The 22,457-nt window shown below is 43.8% G+C and overlaps 1 protein-coding gene across 6 annotated transcripts in view; it reads left to right on the top strand.

The window, feature by feature from the left end:
- The window catches only part of CNKSR2 (connector enhancer of kinase suppressor of Ras 2), a 355,628-nt gene that overhangs the window by 87,151 nt on the left and 246,020 nt on the right, over nt 1-22,457 (top strand). For all 6 annotated transcript variants that reach the window (XM_054006269.1, XM_054006250.1, XM_054006260.1 and 3 more), the window contains one exon: nt 15,099-15,186. In XM_054006269.1, the coding sequence (XP_053862244.1) occupies nt 15,099-15,186 (88 nt within the window). The remainder of the gene's footprint in view (nt 1-15,098; nt 15,187-22,457) is intronic.

Here is a 22,457-nt window from a genome sequence, read left to right as displayed (position 1 = left end):
TGGGTGTTATGAAATGTAGGGGTTTTTAATTGAAAATGTTTTAAAATAAATTAACTTTTTATTATTTCTAAAATATAATTGCCCTAGCTATTGTAAGTTGTCCTTTGTAGTGCTATCACAGGCGCCTACTTTCCTATGTGCCGGGGGGTGCTCAACCCCTGGCTTAGCCCCAGGCCCCACCCCTACTCTGCTCCTTCCCCTAAGTCCCCACTCCCACCACACCTCTTCCCACCCCATTCCTCCCCCTCCCCTGAGTGCACCACGTCTTCGCTCCTCTCCCTCCCCCCGAGCCTTCTGCACGCCATGAAACAGCTGATCGCAGCATGTGGGAGGTGCTGATCGTCGGGGCCCACCGGCGGGCGGGAGGCGCTGGGGGAGGGAAGAGGTCTGATGGTGGGTGTTCAGCTTCCACCATTTTTTCCCCAGAGGTGCTCCAACCCCGGAGCACCCACAGAGTCATCACCTATGATTGTGCTATTGATTTTAGTTTATAATGTAGATGTACTAGACTTACTAATGGCAAGAGACTCTTAGAAGGTGATGAGGTCAGCTGACAATTGATTTCTCTGCCTCTATAAACATAAACTCTAGATGAAAACACACATGCCCTTATGCTTTTTCTTGAGGAATAATCCAATAATCTGAAATCCAAATTCAACATAATAGTTGTTCCATTTGAGCGCTAATGTGTGACATGATATCCAAGGTTATGCCAAGATTGCATACTTTAGGATTAGACACAAAGCCAAAGGCCCACTGATAAGTGGATGTGGCCCAGCAATCCATGCCCTGTCATTCTTTACTGAAATTATAAGAAGATTATTTATAAAGGCAGCCACATTATATCAGTCATAGATAATACTACAGGCAAACAAAAAATTGAGAGAGTTAAAATCATCTTAAAAATATAGTTCCCAATTTTAATTTCTGTTACTTGTCCTTTTGAGCTCCTCTGGAGCTGTGGCTGCTCGGCACCTCTGACAATGGAATCTCAAGGCATTTCACATTTTAAGGCACTCAGGAATTAGGGCAGCCAAAATGAGAGGCTACTTTTGAAAATGTTGTCTTTAGTACCTGAATGGGGCTTTCTAGAAACAATATTTGAATTTCACTTAATTATACAGTAAATAGATATTTTGGACAGGTATGTAATTTAAACATTCTTGTGTATGTTTTTGTGAAATTTTAAGATTTTCTTCTAGTATATAATATTTTTCATTTAGTAGGTCCATTTTTCCTCTTTCAGATGTCTCAAGGGGGCGGGTTAATGGTTATGTATTATTCCTCCTTAAGAGAATGAATGTCTGGAGATCCATAGGGTTCTGTCACTTCCTGTTAAATGGCAACTGGGGGAGACAGAAAGATTTTTTTCTTTTACACAGATATGGTTTTGCTACTATTAGTCCTGACAGTCAAAGCTGAGCCCCAGACTTTGCTGTTTCAGAGATACTATGATGGTTGGAGCTACCTAAGATAAAATGGGCTGCATTTTTTTGTTGATTAGTTCTAGCAGTATTTTTTGATAGGTTCTCTCAGTGGGAGTGTTTTTCTAGTGTTTCTTTATGGCCTTGAAGACCTGAAGACATTTTCTATATGATGCTTTTATAGCAGTGTCTGACTGCTTCTCAAGGCTAGCCTTAGGGAAATCTGCATTTTATATCCAATCTTATTTTTCATGTAACTTCACTATTGTGCTTTCAGTGTCTGAGAGAGATGCGGGGACATTTGTGATTAAGCTGGCATAGACTTGCCCCATATAAAATGAAAGGGAGGCATCAAGGTGAAAGGGTGAGGGTTGTAGGCGTGCCTCCCCTCTGACAATAATTTGCAGCCCTGGAGTGATTTGATATATTCCTGTCCTTGGATTCTCGGGTGGCAGCTATGGCTTATAGCACCTATATCCATCTGTGACAAAGGAATTAATCAAAAGGAATAACGTGGACATGAACACAGAGATACATGCCATTGTAACATCCAGACTGGATCACTGATACGCACATTTACCTGCGGCCACTCTGGAAAAAGCAACTAGTGGCTCCAGCTGGGTCTAAATGCACCAGCTTGCTTCTTGGGTGGAGAGCACATAAAACTTGAGCTCCATCTCTGCAGTAGCAGTTTGTTCATTTTTGAATGCAATTTCAACATGTTGGTTACAGCCTATAAAGACCTAAATGAGCTGGGCCCAGATATCTGAGAGATTGCCTTTTTTCCCATGGTCTGTTGAGACTTCTGATTTGTTGGGTTACTCTCACTGTTGGTTCCCAGGGTTAAACTGGCCATGGCTGGTATCAGGCCATTCTTCGTGGAGGGTCCATTACTCTAGAATCTGCTTCTTCCAGTGACTGATCAATGAGCATCAGGGCATAATTTAAAATTTATATTTTTGCCAAGTTTTTAAAGTCTTTTGGTTTAACTTAATAGTAGGGATTGGGATTTTTTTGTAGAAGGCTTCCAAACCTCCATTTACAGATGGGTCAGTCTGGCTGTTTTAGGTGTCTACATGGGAATCTGATCCAGGCGCCCTGAAAAGTCTCAGGGCTCAGAACATTAAGATGGTTGTGGTTTGCTTACAAGAACACTTTGACTTCCTTCTTTCTCACCAAGCCATAGAATTCTCCTCTGCTTCTAGAAGGGTGTTGTCCTAATGTTTTATAGTCATGTTTTTGTACTCTTTTCCCTGATCCTCTGATCTTTTGCCTGTTAGAGCTTTGTTTTCTTAAAAAAACATCTTTGGGTACATTTAGATGCCAACTAGCTTGGAATAAAGGCCTTGGCAATCAAACAGCTGCCTTGAATCGCTGCCTTCTATTGGCTTATATCAAGCCCATGGGTCAAATAATACTGCCCCATATGTATGGACGTATTTTTGTTTAAGGAAATATGTTCAGGTATTACAGAATTATTATGTTTTGGCCATTTGGGTATCCCATACAATTACTGTTAAAACCTATCTCAGAGTTACTGTGAGCCATTGTTTCTGCAGTCACAGGAACTTATTTTCTCTTGAGATTATTAATATATACTACTATTATAAATTCTTCTTATCTGGCACGGTAGATTCCTGTTTTTTCTGTCTTATAGGACTGATGCATTCTGTCCTGTAGAGGGGAGTCTTCAGTGCTGTCTGTCTGTCTGGTACCTAATTACAAAGGTCATCTTTGGATCCCTTGAAATATGTGCTAACTACTTATGCTAAACAATATGTTCCACCTTGTATTTAGCTGTGACACTCTGAGTACATTTTCCAGACCTAAAGAAGAGCTCTGTGTAGCTCAAAAGCTTGTGTCTCTCACCAACAGAAGTTGGTTCAATAAAGATATTGGCTCACCCTCCCTGTCTCTCTAAAGATCACTTGTAACAATCCTGTGGAATGTATTTCTCATTATCTCTATTGAATGGTTACTAGCCATAACACACAACCTTCAAAAATGGAGGCACTTTTTTTTAATTGAAAACCTCTCTGAAATAGGGGAGAAGAAGAAAAAAACCAGTTAGGCACCGTTTTGTGTTTCTGGCCATGAAGCAGCAAAGTTATAGATAACACAGAGCTGAAGCAACCAGTGTAATGAGAAGAGCAGTCGGTCTCAAACTTTTGTATTGGTGACCCCCTTTCACACAGCAAGCCACTGAGTGCGCCCCCCTTATAAATTAAAAACACTTGTTTTATATTTAACACTATTATAAATGCTGGAAGCAAAGCATTATAAATCCTGGAGGCAAAGCATTATAACCTCACAACCCCCTGAGGGATCATGACCCCCAGTTTGAGAATCACTGGAGTAGAGAGTGCTATTTTACACCTTTTTATTAAAATATTCAAAGGAAAAACATAGATAGACAAAAGACCTAGGAAAATTGGAACAGTGTCAATAAAAAAAGCTCGTCAAAAGGAAAATAAACTAAATAATCAGAAAAAACTGTTCAAAGGAATGAAAAAAAGACACAATAAAACTTTCACCTTCCAAAAATGAACTGCAAAAAACACGGAGCTGACTGAGACACTTTAAATGTAAGACAGATTACAAATTAAATGGAAAATAAAACTGAGGTTAAAAATTGTGGGTGTGCTGGAGATAAACATAAAATTAAGGCAAACTAGAATGGAATCTTATATTGCAGACTGGTTTAGGAAGTGAAAGCTCAGTGAACTGTGGTTATGGCCACACAGTCTCAGTGCATAGCAATTCTATGGTGTAAAACCACTTTGTAAAAATGATACACGAATCTACTGAGTAAGAAGTTATCTGGTTATATTTGCTGACTTTATTGAAAAGTACGTTTTTATTCCTGCTAACCCTGAAAATTTTGTTCCATCCTTTGAATCCTCGTCAGAATTGTTTGCGAAAGTTCTGGTTGGGGTCGCTCTTGTACAGCCCCATTGAATGTACCCTGTAAAAATTAATTGCAATTGTCGGGTTCCATCTGAACCATCTTTCATTGAGTTCCATATCAAATATATGCAGTTAATCATTTTTTTCTGTGAGCATCATAAACTCAGGCTTCTGAGGCTCAAACTATTGTTGTTTCTATCTGCAGCACCATTTTTAAGGTTTTACAACCCAAATTGTACTCTTAGTGGCACCTATGCACACCGCATGGTTGGGTCCCTTTGTCCTGAGGCAGTAAGAAAATTGCAGAACAGTGATGTCATAGAGATGCCGCTTGAGAGAACACCCCGGAATCCCTGACTATTGAGCAGTGCAGCAGCCTTTAGAGGTCATCTTTTCTTCAGTTGGGACATGGCTAATTCATTGTTCTTGTATTTTGGTCTCTTTTTTTTATTCCTTCACACTGCTTCCAATGTGTTCCCTCCACTTTCTATGGTCCATATCTTTGCAGTCCCACCAGAGGTGCTGGAACAATTTTTATAGTGGGGGCGCTGAGAGCCACACTGTAAACCCTGTATATAATGGAAACCACTTCAAGCCAGGGGGAGCAGCAGCACCCCCAGCATCCGTAGTTCTAGCACCTATGGGTCTCACTTAAAGTTCTGAAATGAACCATAGATTTGTGAATCTGAGGACCTTTCAAACATTAATGTACTTATCCTCACAACAATATTAAACCCAGTTTACAGGTGAGGAATTGAGGCACAGAGAGCTTAAGTGGCTTGTCCAATGGCACACAGGAAGTGCACAGCAGAGCCAGGAACTAAAACCTGAACTGAGTCCCAGTCTAGGCCAGTTCAGTTTCTTAATCAGAACACCATTATTCCTGCCATAAGGTTTAGCTGTATTCTGACCTGACAAACAAAAAAGTTGTCTTTGTCTTCACCTAAAATTGGGCAAGGACTCCCAGTTCCTCAATTATGCCTATGCACTAGTCTATTATTTTTTTCCTAAGTGGGAAGCTCCTGCAAAATCAAGGACCTTTCAAGTTTCAGTTAAGAGAGGACCTGTTTCTTCAAATCATGTTCTACCTCACATTCCAGCATAACTATTTTTGACTATGGCTCTGGCATGGGAAAACTTGATTTAAAAGATAACATCCACCATTTTAGCTTCCAGAAAAGAGTTGCTTCTGCTCTACATTATAATGCCACCGTTTCATGAACACACTTAATAGAGAATGGCCCTTTTGTGACATGTAGTAGCACTAAAATAGTTTGTGTATATGGTCTCTCATCACCTGCCCCAATGATATAATTTTGATGCTCTGTTTACCTGCTTTTCCCGTATCCATCTGTATGTTCTGCCACGTTGCCCTCTGTTTGGATTGTCCTCCTAATTCTAGTCCACCAAACTGCTGTCTTTCTGACAAAGAAACCACTTCTGAAAACCTATTTTTGTGTGTGTCTCAACTGAATGTGTTCCAGTAAAAGATACTACCTCTCCCCCCTTGTCTCTCACTTATTTTCTGTTATCCAGAATATGAGTCAATATAATAAACTGTAAAGAAAATTCCTAATTATTACTGAATCTGGGCTTCCCAATACATTTCTCTATTCTGTCTTGTTTAGATTGTAAATCCTCTGGGGGGGGGAGCTGTCTGTATGTTGTGTGTTATGCAGAGCTGATAGTAGGGTTGCCAACTTTCTACTTACACAAAACCAAACACCTTTGCTCCGCTCCCTGCCCCTCCTCCGAGACCCCGCCCATTTCCCACCCCTTCTCCGAGGCCCCATCCTCGCTCATTCCATCTCCCCTCCCTCTGTTGCTCGCTCTCCCCATCCTCACTCACTTGCTCATTTTCACCAGGCTGGCTCAGGGGGCTTGGGTGTATGGGGGGCGTGAGGGCTTCTGCTGGGGGTGCAGGCTCCAGGGTGGGGCCAGAAATTAGGAGTTAAGAGTGCAGGAGGGGGCTCCAGGCTGAGGTAGTGGGTTGGGATGCGAGAGGGGGTTAGGGCTCCAGCTGGGAGTACAGGCTCTGGTGTGGGGTCAGAGATGAGGGATTTGGGGTGCAAGAGGTGGCTCTGGCTGGGGGTGTGGACTCTGGTGTGGGGTTGAGGATGAGGGGTTTGGGATGCAGGAGAGTGCTCTGGGCTGGGATCGAGGGGTTCAGAGGGCAGGAGGGGAATCAGGGATGGGGCTGTGGCAGGCGGTTGGGACCCGGGAGGGGGTCGGGGTGCAGGCTCCGGACGACGCTTACATCAAGCAGCTCCTGGAAGCAGCGGCATGTCCCTCTCCAGCTCCTATGTGGAGTCATGGCCAGTGACTCTGGACGCTGCCCCATCTGCAGGCGCTGCTCCTGCAGCTCCCATTGGCTGCGGTTCCTTGGGCTTGGGGCGGGGGCAGCGGGCGGAGCCCCCTGGCTGCGTCTCCGTGTAGGAGCCGGAGGGAGGCATGCCAGCTGCTTCCTGCGAGCTGCCTGGCATGGAGACTAGCAAGGAGCCTGCCTGCCCCGTTATGCAGTGCTGCTAACTGAACAGTCAACGGCCCGGTCAGCAGTGCTGACCTGAGCCACCAGGACACCTTTTGGACTGGGTGTTCCGGTCGAAAACAGGACACCTGGTCACCCTAGCTGAGAGAAACATTATTGGTTCTTAATAAATAGTAAGAGTGATGTCTATAATCTATGAAGTGTTTGTGTTTAGAGAGTTGGATTGGGAAAGGACTGATTGTTCTCAAAACTCTTAAGGGATTCTTCATCAAAGGCTCATGTACCATAATGTAGCAGAGAAATGTTCAATTAAGAATTGAAGAAAATTTAGTTGATATTTTGTGCAGTAACCACCACAGTATTTTTACAAGGGTGTTAATCGTGTACTAGATATTTCTACAGGGAACAATGGATTTCTTAGTGTGGTGTTTGTCCTAGCCTCGTGTGGACAGGTTACTCAATCTCTCTTTCACAGCTGCTGAACCGTAACATGATCCATGTTTTCTCCCCACAGCTTGCATATCAATTGCTTAAATTACTTCTACAATCTATGTTAAACATTAGGAAATGGGAACAAAAACATCTTGTGGTGGGGAGATGTTTTCCAACCTGGCAGTCTGATGCATAGAGAAGAATTAACAGGCTGAGATCCTCACTAGTTTGACAATTTAGCATCCTGGTGTCCTATATGTGAAAAAAGCAGAGTAAAAAAGTGAATTAGAAGCCCTACTCTTTCTACCTATGCTTAATAAGGAGAAAAAAGGTGGTAATCTACAATAGCAGGCTGATGAATGTTTTCCTTAGCGAAAAGTAGGAGTTCTTAACTTTCACACCAAGAAGGTAGATTAAGGAAATTAATTCCTTTGAAGTGCAAAAACTGTGACCTCAACTGAGGAAAGCTACTCCTCAAAGCACTTAAACACATACTTAAATCCTGTTGTAATGGGATGTAAGTATGTGCCTAAAATCAAGTGCGTTGCTGAATAGGTATGGACAGCTGAATTGGGACCTATAAGCCTTACTGCTCTCAGCTGTGTATGCTTGTGCCCTGGAACGCAATTTAGTATTCCTGTTTATATGTCCAGTACAGCATGTGCTGATTCACCCATTGCCATTCAAATACAGAAATGTCTTAGTATTCAGCTTTAGTACATTCTTTGAATGCTTTGGATTGTAGTAATCTCATTGTAGAATTCACCTTCCACTAAGAAATTGGTCTCTTTTTGCCACAGTGCTATGTTCATTAAGACGATTTTGTGTACCTTTTATAGCACTTAAAAATAGTTGAATTTCTTTCTCTCATTGTTTTCAGTCAATGAGCCTTACCCACATGTGGTTTTTAGTTGCAGAGGAAAAGGGAATAGCGGGTATGCATTGCCTGGAAGTATGGTTCCTAAAGTGTTCCCAGTCACCAAAATGTGTTAAACCAATAACTCATACTTTGAAAGTAACAATCCCTTTCACTGTGTGCTGTGATTTTGTACAACCTTATGAGCCATGTTTGGTTGTTGATTGTCCTGACAGTTGTTTAGTATTCCATGAGGTGAAAAAAACAATTAATTGTGTCTTTATAAATAAATACAAAAAATTAATCTACGTGCTTTTCTGTCAGTTTTTCAGTTTGTTGTCCATGGGCCTTATATTCCCTTTATGTACTTCCCTTTTACGTTTGTTTGAATTGGGGTAATGAACATATCAATAAATATTACCTAAAATTGCTACGTCACTTATCCCTATTAGTGCCACAGGAGCAGCTGCAAATGTTTAACAAAGCATTAATTTAAAAGTCTCTTTTATTCAATATAAAGTTCATTGCATTTCTTACATATATTGAATTAAACAGTCCAGTTACAAGTACAAGTAAAACATGGTACATGATGGTCTACTACCATGATTCTTAGATGGGATACTGGCACAGTTACATGTACTACAATGCAAACTACTATGTTTTTTTTCTTCGTTTGTTTGGGGTTTTGTTTGCCTCTCCTCTCTGAGGGCTGAATTATGATACAGACTGGATTATCCTGAAACTTTTTGTGCTAGAAGAAATTCTCAAATTGGGTTCTGGTTCTTAAGCTTAAGCTTAAATTCTTTTGCAAACTTGTCCCCTTGATCTGATTCTAGAATGAGGTTAACTCTGATAAAAGTGCTTGTTTCTATTGTTAGTAGTGGAACTTGGTTACTGCATTTGTTAACGTTTTTGTTAATAAGACATTTAGGTCATACAAATACAAATTGTGTAAAGATGTGACAAGTCAGACTAGTCACATCCTCGAAATTATATACCTACTTAGTGCTTTCCTGGATCGGGGCCTTAGATTCTAGGTGAGGGTATGTCTACACTACGAAATTAGTTCGAATTTATAGAAGCCGGTTTTATAGAAATCGGTTGTATACAGCCGATTGTGTGTCCCCACATAAAATGCTCTAAGTGCTCTAGTCGGCGGACCGCGTCCACAGTACCGAGGCTAGCGTCGACTTCCGGAGCATTGCACTATGGGTAGCTATCCCACAGTTCCCGCAGTCTCCGCCCCCCATTGGAATTCTGGGTTGAGATCCCAATGCCCGGATGATGCAAAACAGTGTCGCGGGAGGTTCTGGGTACATGTCGTCAGGCCCCTCCCCCTCCGTCACAGCAACGGCAGACAATAGCGCCTTTTTACCTGGGTTACCTGTGCAGACAACATATCACGGCAAGCATGGAGCCCGCTCAGCTCAGCTGAGCTCAGCGTCACCATATGTCCTCTGGGTGCCGGCAGACGTGGGACTGCATTGCTACACAGCAGCAGCTGCTAACTGCCTTTTGGCGGTAGACGGTGTAGCATGACTAATAGCCGTGGGGCTGGCAGCCGTAGGGCTGCATTGCACCAGCCCCTTGCCCTTTGGTAGAAGATGGTATATTACGACTGGTATCCATCGTCGTCGTACTGCAGTGGCTGTCAATCATGGGCACCTGGGCAGACATGCTACTGTCTCGATGATGATGGCTATCAGTCGTAGTATACTATTTTCTGCCAATTGCCCAGTATTGTCTGCTAAGCACCCAGAAGAGGCCGAGGGCGATCTGGGTGCTGGCAGACGTGGGGCTGGCAGACGTGGGGCTGCATTGCTACACAGCAGCAGCCCCTTGCCTTTTGGTAGAAGATGGTATATTACGATTGGTATCCGTCGTCATCGTACTGCAGAGGCTATCAGTCATGCTGCACCGTCAGCTGCCAGCTTAAGATGTAAAAAATAGATTTGTTCTGTATTCATTTGCTTCCCCTTCCTCCGTGAAATCAATGGCCTGCTAAGCCCAGGGTTTTCAGTTTAATCTTTGGGGGGACCATTCTGTGTGACAGTTGTTTGTGTTTCTCCCTGATGCACAGCCACCTTTCTTGATTTTAATTCCCTGTTCCTGTACCTGTACGCCATGTCGTCACTCGGCCCTCCCTCCCTCCCGCCCTCCCTCCTTCTCCTGGTCCATCAGATACTAGTTTCGCGCCTTTTTTCTGACCAGGCGCTATAGCTAGCACTGGGATCATGGAGCCCGCTCAGATCACCGCGGCAATTATGAGCACTATGAACACCACGCGCATTGTCCTGGAGTATAGAGCCAGGACATGCCAAGGCGAAACCCAGACCAGCCGAGGAGGCGATTGCAGCGCGGCGAAGAGAGTGAAGAGGAAATTGACATGGACATAGACCTCTCACAAGGCACAGGCCCCAGCAATGTGGAAATCATGGTGTCACTGGGGCAGGTTCATGCCGTGGAACGCCGATTCTGGGCCCGGAAAACAAGCACAGACTGGTGGGACCGCATCGTGCTGCAGGTGTGGGACGATTCCCAGTGGCTGCGAAACTTTCGCATGCGTAAGGCCACTTTCATGGAACTTTGTGACTTGCTTTCCCCTGCCCTGAAACGCCAGGATACCAAGATGAGAGCAACCCTCACAGTTGAGAAGCGAGTGGCGATAGCCCTGTGGAAGCTTGCAACGCCAGACAGCTACCGGTGAGTCGGGAATCAATTTGGAGTGGGCAAATCTACGGTGGGGGCTGCTGTGATCCAATTTGCCAGGGCAATGAAAGACCTGGTGATATCAAGGGTAGTGACTCTGGGCAACGTGCAGGCAATAGTGGATCGTTTTGCTGAAATGGGATTCCCAAACTGTGGTGGGGCCATAGACGGAACCCATATCCCTATCTTGGCACCGGAGCACCAAGCCACCGACTACGTAAACCGCAAGGGGTACTTTTCAATGCTGCTGCAAGCCCTGGTGGATCACAAGGGACGTTTCACCAACATCACCGTGGGATGGCTGGGAAAGGTACATGATGCTCGCGTCTTCAGGAACTCTGGTCTGTTTCGAAAGCTGGAGGAAGGGACTTTCTTCCCGGACCAGAAAGTAACCGTTGGGGATGTTGAAATGCCTATTGTGATCCTTGGGGACCCAGCCTACCCCTTAATGCCATGGCTCATGAAGCCATACACAGGCAGCCTGAACAGTAGTCAGGACCTGTTCAACTATAGGCTGAACAAGTGCCGAATGGTGGTGGAATGTGCATTTGGACGTTTAAAAGCGCGCTGGCGCAGCTGACTGACTCGCTCAGACCTCAGCGAAAAGAATATCCCCATTGTTATTGCTGCTTGCTGTGCGCTCCACAATATCTGTGAGAGTAAGGGGGAGACCTTTATGGCGGGGTGGGAGGTTGAGGCAACTCGCCTGGCCGCTGATTACGCGCAGCCAGACACCAGGGCGGTTAGAGGAGCACAGCAGGGCGCGGTGCGCATCAGAGAAGCTTTGAAAACGAGTTTTGTGACTGGCCAGGCTACTGTGTGAAACTTCTGTTTGTTTCTCCTTGATGAACCCTCCAACCCCCCCCCCCGACCCGGTTCACTCTACTTCCCTGTAAACCAACCACCCCACCCCACCCCACCCTCCCCTCCCCACTTCGAGCACCGCTTGCAGAGGCAATAAAGTCATTGTTTTTTCACATTCATGCATTCTTTATTAGTTCCTCACAGAAGTAGGGGGATAATTGCCAAGGTAGCCTGGGATGGGTGCGGGAGGAGGGATGGAAAAGGACACACTGCATTTTAAAACTTTAACTCTTATTGAAGGCCAGCCTTCTGATGCTTGGGCGATCATCTGGGGTGGAGTGACTGGGTGGCCGGAGGCCCCCCCACCGTGTTCTTGGGTGTCTGGGTGAGGAGGCTATGGAACTTGGGGAGGAGGGCTGTTGGTTAAACAGGGGCTGTAGTGGCGGTCTCTGCTCCTGCTGCCTTTCCTGCAGCTCAACCATACGCTCGAGCATATCAGTTTGATGCTCCAGCAGACGGAGCATTGACTCTTGCCGTCTGTCTGCAAGCTGACGCCACCTATCGTCTTCAGCCCGCCACTTGCTCTTTTCATCCCGCCATTCAGCCCGCCACCTCTCCTCTCGTTCATATTGTGCTTTTCTCATGTCCGACATTGACTGCCTCCACGCATTCTGCTGTGCTCTATCTGTCTACCTGGTCAGTGCATCTGAGTTGAGAGTGCTGTCCAGAGCGGTCACAATGAAGCACTGTGGGATAGCTCCCGGAGGCCAATAACGTCGAATTCCATCCACACTACCTCAATTCCGACCCGCAAAGGCCGATTTTATCGCTAATCCCCTCGTCGAAGGTGGTGTAAAGAAACCGGTTTAAAGGACCCTTTAAGTCGAAAGAAAGGGCTTCGTCGTGTGGATGTATCCAGGCTTAATTCGATTTAACGCTGCTAAAGTCGACCTAAACCCGTAGTGTAGACCAGGCCTGAGAGTGGTAGGTCAGAGGAATGTAGAGTTGTTTGGTTTTGAAGGAAGAGGGCAGAAGTTGAAACTTGATACAGTTGGCTGGGGACTTAAAAGAAGTAGGGAGGATGTGTTCTGACTGGGTGTCGAATGCCTTTTTACCGGTTGCATTTTTGGTGGATTCAAATGGCATTATCACAGGTGTGAGGAGGAGGAGGTTGTTGTGATAATCAATACACAAGGTGTAACAGTTATGTGCTGCTATTTAGGTTTGGTCTGTCCTGTCTGGAAACAAACTGATAATTTTAATATAATGTAAAACAATGTTACATGCCTTACTGTCAAGGTGGACATTTTATAAATGAAAATAGGATTTTGTGTGTCAAATTGAGGCTTCAAATTGTGTCCATCATGGAATTTGGCCAGTGATCCAATACTAAACATTCTAGATGAAATTTTCAAAATTGATTTAGGAGTGGAAGTCTCATTGAAACTCAACATTTGAAAATGAGATTAGCCTCACCCACCTTTTTCTCACCATTTTATTATTGATTTTAGCTGCTGGAATGAGACAATTCCTTACTAGTTTCCTGCCTCCCTGCTCCAAAATCCACTTATTCTCACCATTGTTACTAGTTTCACTTTGTATTTTCAGTGTCCGTTTTCTCATTTTTGTTTTTATGTTCCGTTTGTTTTTGTTAAATTACATTTGCAGTCCATGTGCCATTTTCTTGTTCTTTAATTTGAGTTAAACCCAATTTATTTGGGTATTTTCAATGTTCTTCATTAAGAACAATGCTAATCAAGGCTTCATTGTTGTCTTTATGAACTGTGTAACCTAACGAATAGTAAAACTATGAGAGAAGATCATGCTAGCATTAGAGCCAAAAGCCTACCGTAGAATTTTGTTTGGAAAAATGCTAGAGGCTTTGAACCATCAAATAGATTCCAGCTGTGTAATTTGAAGATCAAATTGTAATAAAATCCAAACATAAAGTAAAATAATACCATTTGTGGCTTGAACTCATTCGTTCTAAATAAAGGTGAGAGTTCATAAATTAGTATAATCTTTTAAAATCATGGCTTTAGAAGGGTTTTCTCATCTTTACAGTGACAATTGTGAATGAAAAATAAATACAAATATTTCTGACCCTTTTGGATACAATAGTCTTGTTTTAAAAGATTATCATATCTGAAGAATTAATTCCAGTTTCAAACATATAATAAGTTCATGTTTTTATTGTAATTTGGGGTGTGTGTGTGTGTGTGTGTGTGGACTTAGTAAACAGTACACATGTTATTGTAGTGTGTATATATAAAAGCTGCATGTAAATAGTGATTGTAGCATTGACAAGTTGCTTTTGTCAAGCACCCCTGAACTCCTGTCTGTCCACTAATCCCCCACTTTCAAGACTGCCTCTAGTTTTCCTAGCCTCTGCACAGCTTCTATCAGCCATACTTCTGTTCTTTTTATAACACATTGCCAGAGGAATGTTACCTTCTTCCATCTAACATATGGAATTTCCTCCCCCAAAATTTTACATCAAATTGAGGTGCATATTCAATTCTGACACATTGTATCTTGTGACCTATGAGGGCTAGAATGGGAGTTTTAAACCATTAGAAAGGGGAGGAGATTCTGGTTTTCTATTGGGAAACACCACTAGTTTTTAGGAAGGTTCCAAGATAGCTGCCTTTAAAATTGCAATATTACAGCACATGGAGAAATTATTGTAGAACCCTATAAGAACCATCTAAAATGTCCTAGTTATGATGACTCTTGTCTACAGAGCTTTTTATTACTGAATTCATAGTTACTGAACTTTGGCTGCCTTTACAGTAGGAAAAATATCAACAAAAATTGTAAAACTCTGAACTTTTCCTGTAAAGTATGTGGCATACAGAAGATACATGATGACAAAATATAAAGCTTTTATCGATATTTGTCTGCTTCTTCGAAAGTCTATTCTGATTGTGATTGTTTTGCCCTTTTTAGAAGCAGAACTAAGGGCTTGACACAGAGTATTTCTATTGACTTCCCTGGGCTTTAGTTCAGACCCTAAGACATTCAGTGCATTAGCCAAATGCATTAATGACTGTATTCATACCTGGGCACCAGCTGTACAACAGATGGAAACAATACCTTTTCTTTTCTCAGTAGGTGTGTGCTTAGACTACCTCAAAAGACACGCCTCTGTATACCTAGGGCTCATATGGTGAAGTGGAGGCAGTTTCAGAAAGAAGCTACAGGGTTTTGAGGAGAGGATGCCTTTATAATTAGAACTTCTCTCAGAATGATTTAAAAAATCCTGAAAAGCCAAGAAGAGAGTTGAAGTAGCCATTTTCTAAAATTATGTTTTGGTACATACAATGCTAACAGTGGATTTTTAAATATTTCTGATGTATTACTCAGTCCTGTTAAGAATTAGTATTAAAGCAATCTGTGTTTAAAGTGCATTATGTGCCACTGAAGCAGGGAAAAATCATCCTCCCCTATGAACATTTTTTCTTTTTCTTTTTTCTAGATCACCTTTTGCTGCTGTGACAGATTACTCAGTAACGAGAAATAATGTCATACAGCTCTGCCTAGAATTAACAACAATTGTACAACAGGTATGAGACTATACACTTATTATTCTCATTTGAATTTATTGTTGCCTATTTAATGGTAAGTGGCCCTTTGCAACGAAATTGAATCATTTTGTGTCGTCCATTTTTCTGTGTCCAGTTACAGCATAAAAGGAAAACTGTTGTGTTTAGTAAAATGCTTTTTAGAAATGTGTGTTTCAGTGTCTGCATAACTTTGATTTGGACTGTACTATGCATGTACATCTCTCCTGTTTTGCAATGCTGAGCCTCATTTTGAATTCCTTAGTTTATATAATTGTTAAGTTGAAAATTCCTATTTGATATTGTATTTCACTTGTAATAGTTTCTCACTTATTTTTTATTAAATGGAGTAGTTCAGAAGATCTCTTTGTATTACTCTGCATTTGTGCAGTCACCTTCCTTTTTGCACAATTCATAATATCTAGAATCTTCTGCAGATAGTGTATGTTTTCTGATTGTCTAAAATGTTGTATATTAGTTTTCTTAAATTCTGTCTTCAAGAGAGCAACAACCAGTTACTTAGTCTTTTGCTTAAAGGTATGACTTCACTTTCCTGAAATAGAAGGGAAAATTGCTTGCATTTTGAGGATGTATATAACCTAGAACCTTCCCCAGTTTCCATAATTTCTTTTAGATTTATTGATTAAAAGTTCTATATAACAATAATGCCGTTGTGTGTCTGTAGTTTAGACCTGTCCCCACTCTTGGCTATTCTTCTTCTGGTAAAAGTGAAAAGCAACTTTTGCTACAGTCCAATACAGTTGGCATGCATTCCACTAGATGGATTAATGATAGAAATTAAAGTAGGTCTCTTCAACTGAGTATTATCTTACACCAGTGTTTCCCAAACTTGGGACGCCGCTTGTTTAGGGAAAGCCCCTGGTGGGCTGGGCCGTTTTGTTTACCTGCCGTGTCCGCAGGTCCAGCCAATCACGGCTTCCACTGGCCGGGGTTCGCTGCTCCAGGCCAATGGGAGCCGCTGGAAGCGGCAGCCAGTATGTCCCTGGGCCCGCACAACTTCCCGCAGCTCCCATTGGCCGGGAGCAGCGAACCGCAGCCAGTGGGAGCCGCGATCGGCCGGACCTGCAGATGTGGCAGGTAACAAACCGGCCCGGCCCGCCAGGGGCTTTCCCTAAACAAGCAGTGTCCCAAGTTTGGGAAACACTGTCTTATACTTTTGATTCAAAGAGCCGAAAGATCTGTCCTGGTGTTTACAGTGCCCCTATGATTAATGTGGCTGTAATCAATTGCTTAAATCTTGTTGATTATATAGATTTAGTTAATACCCCAGTTTATCTAATTTTTGAGGGGCCAGTTGTGAATTCCCATTCTACAGTGAATTAATTTTATAGGCTATCCAGAGAGTCTACCCTAATTTATCTAGTGATGTTTTTGTTTCTTAAAAATGCAAAGTTGAAGGACTGCTTATTTGTTAGTTATGATTCCTGACTGGCGGATAGATGGCGTGAGGGATTAGATAATAAATTCTGTATTTTGGATGGATTATTTTTAAATGAAAGGATGGTTTTGTTTGCTTCTGGATATTTTATTCCTTGTGAGTTGTTGTTCATTTCTATGAACCTGTGGTGCCCCTTGCTTTTTGATTAGACCTGTGCAAACCCAGCAGAATTCGGCTTGCCAGTGGTGTATTGACAAAATCAAACCTGTAGTTGTTCTTCGAGTGCTGTCCCTGTGGGTGCTCCACTCTAGGCGCCGGGACGCACCGTCACCTAGAGTGGAGCACCCACAGGGACACACATCTTGAAGAACCTCAGTTACTGCAAGGTGAGTAACTTTCTCTTTGGGTTTGAGGGCTTTATTGAAGGTTAGGGTTGTACCTTCAGGCGTGTTGGAAGTTAGAGCTGAACAAACTCAAAACTACAAGAGCTCACTCAAAGCTTTCGTCCTTACTGCCCCACAAATTACTCCATATCTCCCAACCCCCCACTCACATACTGATCCTATTTATTATTAGTATTCTCAGGGTGGAGTGTTGATAGCTGCTTCCCTGGGCTTGGCCTATTCCTGGTGATTTTTAATGGGTACCAATTGGCTGCCCATCCCATCGTCTATTTTTGGTGGGGGCAAGAGCCTCAAAAGATTCCCACTTACCAAAAAATTTCAGTTTTTCAACAGAGGTTGGGAGGCATCCTGGTTTCTCTTCCCCTCCCCCCGCCCCACTGCTTTCCACAAAAAAGTGGGAGGAAGACTGACTTACCTGTTGCAGTAGGCTTTACTCTAAGTTCAGGAATAGAATCATAGAAGATTAGGGTTGGAAGAGACCTCAGGAGGTCATCTAGTCCAATCCCCTGCTCAAAGCAGGACCAACACCAACTAAATCATCCCAGCCAGGGCTTTGTCAAGCCGGGCCTTAAAAACCTCTAAGGATGGCGATTCCACCACCTCCCATTCCAGTGCTTTATCGCCCTCCTAGTGAAATAGTGTTTCCTAATATCCAACCTAGACCTCCCTGACTGCAATGTGAACCCATTGCTCCTTGTTCTGTCATCTGCCACCACTGAGAACAGCTAAGCTCCATCCTCTTTGTAACCCCCCTTCAGGTAGTTGAAGGCTGCTATCAAATCCCCCCTCACTCTTCTCTTCCTCAAACTAAATAAGCCCAGTTCCCTCAGCCTCCCCATGTAAGTCATGTGCCCCAGCTCCCTGATCATTTTCGTTGCCCTCCACTGGACTCTCTCCAATTTGTTCACATCCTTTCTGTAGTGAGGGGCCCAAAACTGGACACAATACTCCAGATGTGGCCTCACCAATGCCAAATAGAGGGGAATAATCACTTCCCTTGATCTGCTGGCAGTGCTCCTACTAATACAGCCCAATATGCCATTAGCCTTCTTGTAGGGTTACCATATCTAATAAATAAAAAAAGAGGACCCTCCATGGGCCATGGCCCCGCCCATTTCCCCACCCCTAGCCCCGCCCCAACTCTGCCCCTTCCCCGCCCTAACTCCGCCCCCTCCTCCCTCCCACTCCCAGCCACGGGGAAAGGGCTGCCCCAGCGCTACCGGCTTCATGGTTTGCCGGGCAGCCCCCAGACCCTGCGCCCCCAGCTCGCGCTTCCCCAGCGCAGCTGGAGCCTGGGAGGGGAAGCGCCCAGCCGGGGGCGCAGGGTCTGGAGGCTGCCCGGCAAATCGTGAAGCCGGTAGCGCTCGGGCTTTGGGCAGCCCCTGTGCCTCCGGACCCTGCACCCCCAGCTGGGCACTTCCCCTCCCGGGCTCTGGCGGCGCAGGGTCCGGAGGCACGGGGGCTGCCCGAAGCCAGTAGCGCTCGGGCAGCCCGGCTCTTAAACAGAGCCGAAGAGTCAGGGGAGGAGCAGAGCCGCCATTTTCCCAGACATGTTCGGCTTTTTGGCAATTCCCCCCGGACGGGGGTTTGACTGCCGAAAAGCTGGACATGTCCAGGAAAAAGAGGACGTATGGTAACCCTAGCCTTCTTGGCAACAAGGGCACACTGCTGACTCATATAGAAACTATGGGCTTCATTTCCTACTGCCAGAGAGAACCTAACTACTGTGCCAAGCCTTATTGGACTCTACTTACTCAAAGTAATACAGGGCTACCTGCAGTAGAAGCGGGTTGGCTTTCCTCTAATGTCCAGATGGGCTGGTGGGGGAGAGGGAGGTCAGACAGCTTTCCTTACCACCCAGAAGGCACTGAGACAGGGGCAGTGCCAAAAATGAAGGACGAGGGCAGCTGTGAAGAAATGGAGTGTTGAGGCATGGTGGGTGGGAGGTGGGCCAGCCAATTGGCTGGCTCGGGGCACAGAACTTTTGTGAGATTTCCCCATTGTGAAAACCAGCCATTTGAATGGCTTTATTCTTTTGCTATTAACTTTTTGCACAGCTTAGTTTGACTTATCTTTGTATTTTGTGCAACCACTATGTCTTGCCTTGGTTGTATAATAAATTCTTTCTACTTTTTTTTTTTAAATCAGTCATTGTACAATTCCAGAGTTTGATTTAGTTGCATTTCATTTGGCTAAGAGAGGAGCTAAGTGCTCTAATGGTTTGTTTGTGGTTTAAAGTATGTGTTTGTCCTACAAAGCTTATTAGAGCTCTTCTTGTGCTTTGGGGAAAGGGCATAACCCCAGAGGATGACTGTGTGGGTATCTCTTGCCAAAGTTGCACCAGTCACTATCGTAGTCATGGCTGTAGGTAAGGAGTAGTCAATTATATTTTTGTCAAGGTCCATAATTTTTGGACAAGGTACAGTCAAGGTCCAGACTCCAGAGAAAATAATAAATAAATAAATAATGATAACAATAAGTAAATAAAAAGATTTCAGGGTCTGTTCAAAAGTGTCTGGTGGTCCGAATTTGGCCTATGGTCCATCTATTGACACCCTTGATGTACATCGTTGTCTATCACTTAATGTGACTGGAAACGCCTCCTATTCCTAGGGGAGAGGGATAGCTCAGTGGTTTGAGCATTGGCCTGCTAAACCCAGGGTTGTGAGTTCAGTCCTTGAGGGGGCCACCTAGGGATCTGGAGCAAAATCAGTACTTGGTCCTGCTAGTGAAGGCAGGGGGCTGGACTCAATGACCTTTCGAGGACCCCTCCAGCTCTATGAGATAGGTATATCTCCTCACCCACCCACCTCCCACTCACCGTGCCTCAACACTCCATATATTTCTTTTCACGGGTCTATTTTTTTAAGAAACTGGGGAACATGTAACTTATCAATCATCATAGTTCTTTCCAGTAATTGTCCATTTCTCATAGTTCATTTCCTCACAAATTCATCCCCCTGCTCATTACTGCTAGCTCCTTACATTTTTTGGAAAGTACACTCAACCTTTGCAACTGGGGAGGTTCGAGTGTTATTCACTTACAAGAGTAACAGCAAATTTTATTCACTTGCCTCTAGAAAAGAGAAGAATCATTCTCCCCAAAGATAACATTAGGCCCCAATCAAGAAAGCACTGCAGCACGGCACTTAACATGCTGACGCTGTCTTGGGACTTTAGTCAGGACAGGGACAATGATAAATTCCATTGCTGGTCCCAAACTCATCTGTTCTGATTTTTATTTACAGCAGATATGTTCCATCCCAGTAACTTAGTATCTATTCACTGATCTTTTGTTTCATATGATCATAGAGTTTAATGCCAGAAGAGACTACTAGATCATCTAGTCTGACCTCCTGAATATCACAGGCCACCAGCATCATGTAGCATTTTCACATTACACCCAACAATGGCAATTAGACCAAAGTAAATGAGACCCCGCCCCAGGAGACTAGACTATTATGTGCCACAGGCAGAGAATAGGAGGGATTGAGATGCACCAGTACTTAAGGCCCCCTCAATAGCAGAGAAATGATGAAGTGAGATATGCCCAGGTAATCCTGGCAGGTGAGCTGCATCCACATGCTGCCAAGGAAGGTGAAAAAACCCAAGTTTCTGCTAATCTGACCTTGGGGAAAATTCCTGCCTGACCCTATGTGTGACGATCAGTTGGACCCTGAGCATGTGAGCAAGAACCAGCCAGACAAGCATCTGAGCGAGAGAATGGTTGATGCCACTTCAGAGCCCTGGCCCATCCTGCCCAGTGTCCCATCTCTAGCCTTGGCCATCCCTCATGCTTCAGAGGAAGGAGATTAAAAAAATCCCAGAATACATTGGAGGGGGTGGGGAGAATCTCTTCCTGACCCTTGCTGGTGGCCAGATGAAACCCTGAAGCATGAGCTTTAGGAACATAAGACATAAACCAGAAGTGAGCCCCAGGGTTGTTGAGCCCTGCCTACCACCATCACAAGTAACTCCATCATACAGTTGTACTCACAAATTTGTCTAGCGCTCTCTCTCAAAACTAACTAAATTGTTTGCCCCCTACAGTTCCTTTGAGAGGCTGTTCCAGAACCTCATCCCTCTGACGGTTAGAAACCTTCTTCTACTTTCTAGTCTGAATTTGTTTATGACCAGCTTATATCCCCTTTGTTCTTGTGTCAACATTGTCCTTTAGCTTAAACAGCTCTTCACTCTCCCTAGTGTTTACCCCCCTACTGTATTTATGGAGAACAATCATATCCCTTCCCAGGCTTCTTTTTGCTAGACTAAACAGTCCAAGGGCTTCCAATATCCTCTCATAAAATAGGCCCTCCATTCCTCTGATCTTCCGAGTAGCTCTTTTCTGCACCTGTTTCAGTTTAAATTCATTTTTCTTGAATATGGATGACAGAATTGTAAACAGTATTTGATTATTCCTAATTGAATACAGTTAAATTCCCAGTATACTTCTGTTTTGGGCTACAAACTGAATGTCTAAATGTTGCATCAGCTTTTTAATCTCCGATTCCCTTTACTTTTGCATTTAAAATACTTCTATGTGAGTTTACAAAATTCCTATACCTGAACTTAGCTATCAAAAGGTTTTTTAAAAAGACTAGTGGCATTTTTAAATGCCTACACGTAAAGTGTGCATTTGCTTAAGTTCTGTCTTTGGCTCTTGTAAATTGTTGTTGGTCAGCTATTTCATATACAGTTCAAAAATAGCACCCTGAGTTTCAGCATGCAGTGAATGAGCCTCTGAGGATTCATACCCAATTTTTGTATCACTCACTTACAGCTGAAAAGTCCTCAGAATTATTAACAAAAACATCAGAGGGGTAGCCGTGTTAGTCTGGATCTGTAAAAAGCAACAGAGAGTCCTGTGGCACCTTTAAGACTAACAAAAACATGGTTCTCTTAGCTAAAGTGGGTAAAATTAAGCTGGCATATTTAAATAATTTTGCTGGTTTGAGGTTAATTGTAGGGGCAATGTTTGGCATAAAGAGGATTACATTTTTCTGTTATCAGTACAAACTGGATAATGAAGAAGAAAGTGGCAGAGTTTTGGAAGTATGGAGTCTAGGAAAATTCTTCATACTTGTGTATGAGCTGTAATACAGAATTCTTCAGATAAGCCATTGTATATAATTAAGGGTAAGATTTTGTCATGATTATTTTTAGTAAAAGTCACGGACATGTCACGGGCAATAAACAGAAATTCACGGAAGCTGTGATCTGTCTGTGACTTTTGCTGCTGCAGCCCCGTAGTTTCCCCCCACCCCCAACATGGTGGCTGGGAGCTGAGGGGTTCCCCCTCTGCCCGCGGCAGCTGGAAGTTGTGGGGGAGGGGGGCCTGCACCCACGACAGCTGGGAGCTGCAGAGTGACCATACTTCCCAAAGAGAAAACGGAACATCCCCAGCCACTCACCCGAGGTGTCTCCCTCCCCCTGTGCGAGCCTGTAGTGTGTCACTGGAACCCTGAGGAGGG

This window comes from Malaclemys terrapin, chromosome 1 (genome assembly GCF_027887155.1).
Source record: "Malaclemys terrapin pileata isolate rMalTer1 chromosome 1, rMalTer1.hap1, whole genome shotgun sequence".
Taxonomy (NCBI): Eukaryota; Metazoa; Chordata; order Testudines; family Emydidae; genus Malaclemys; species Malaclemys terrapin.
This window is presented reverse-complemented; position numbering and strand designations above follow the sequence as displayed.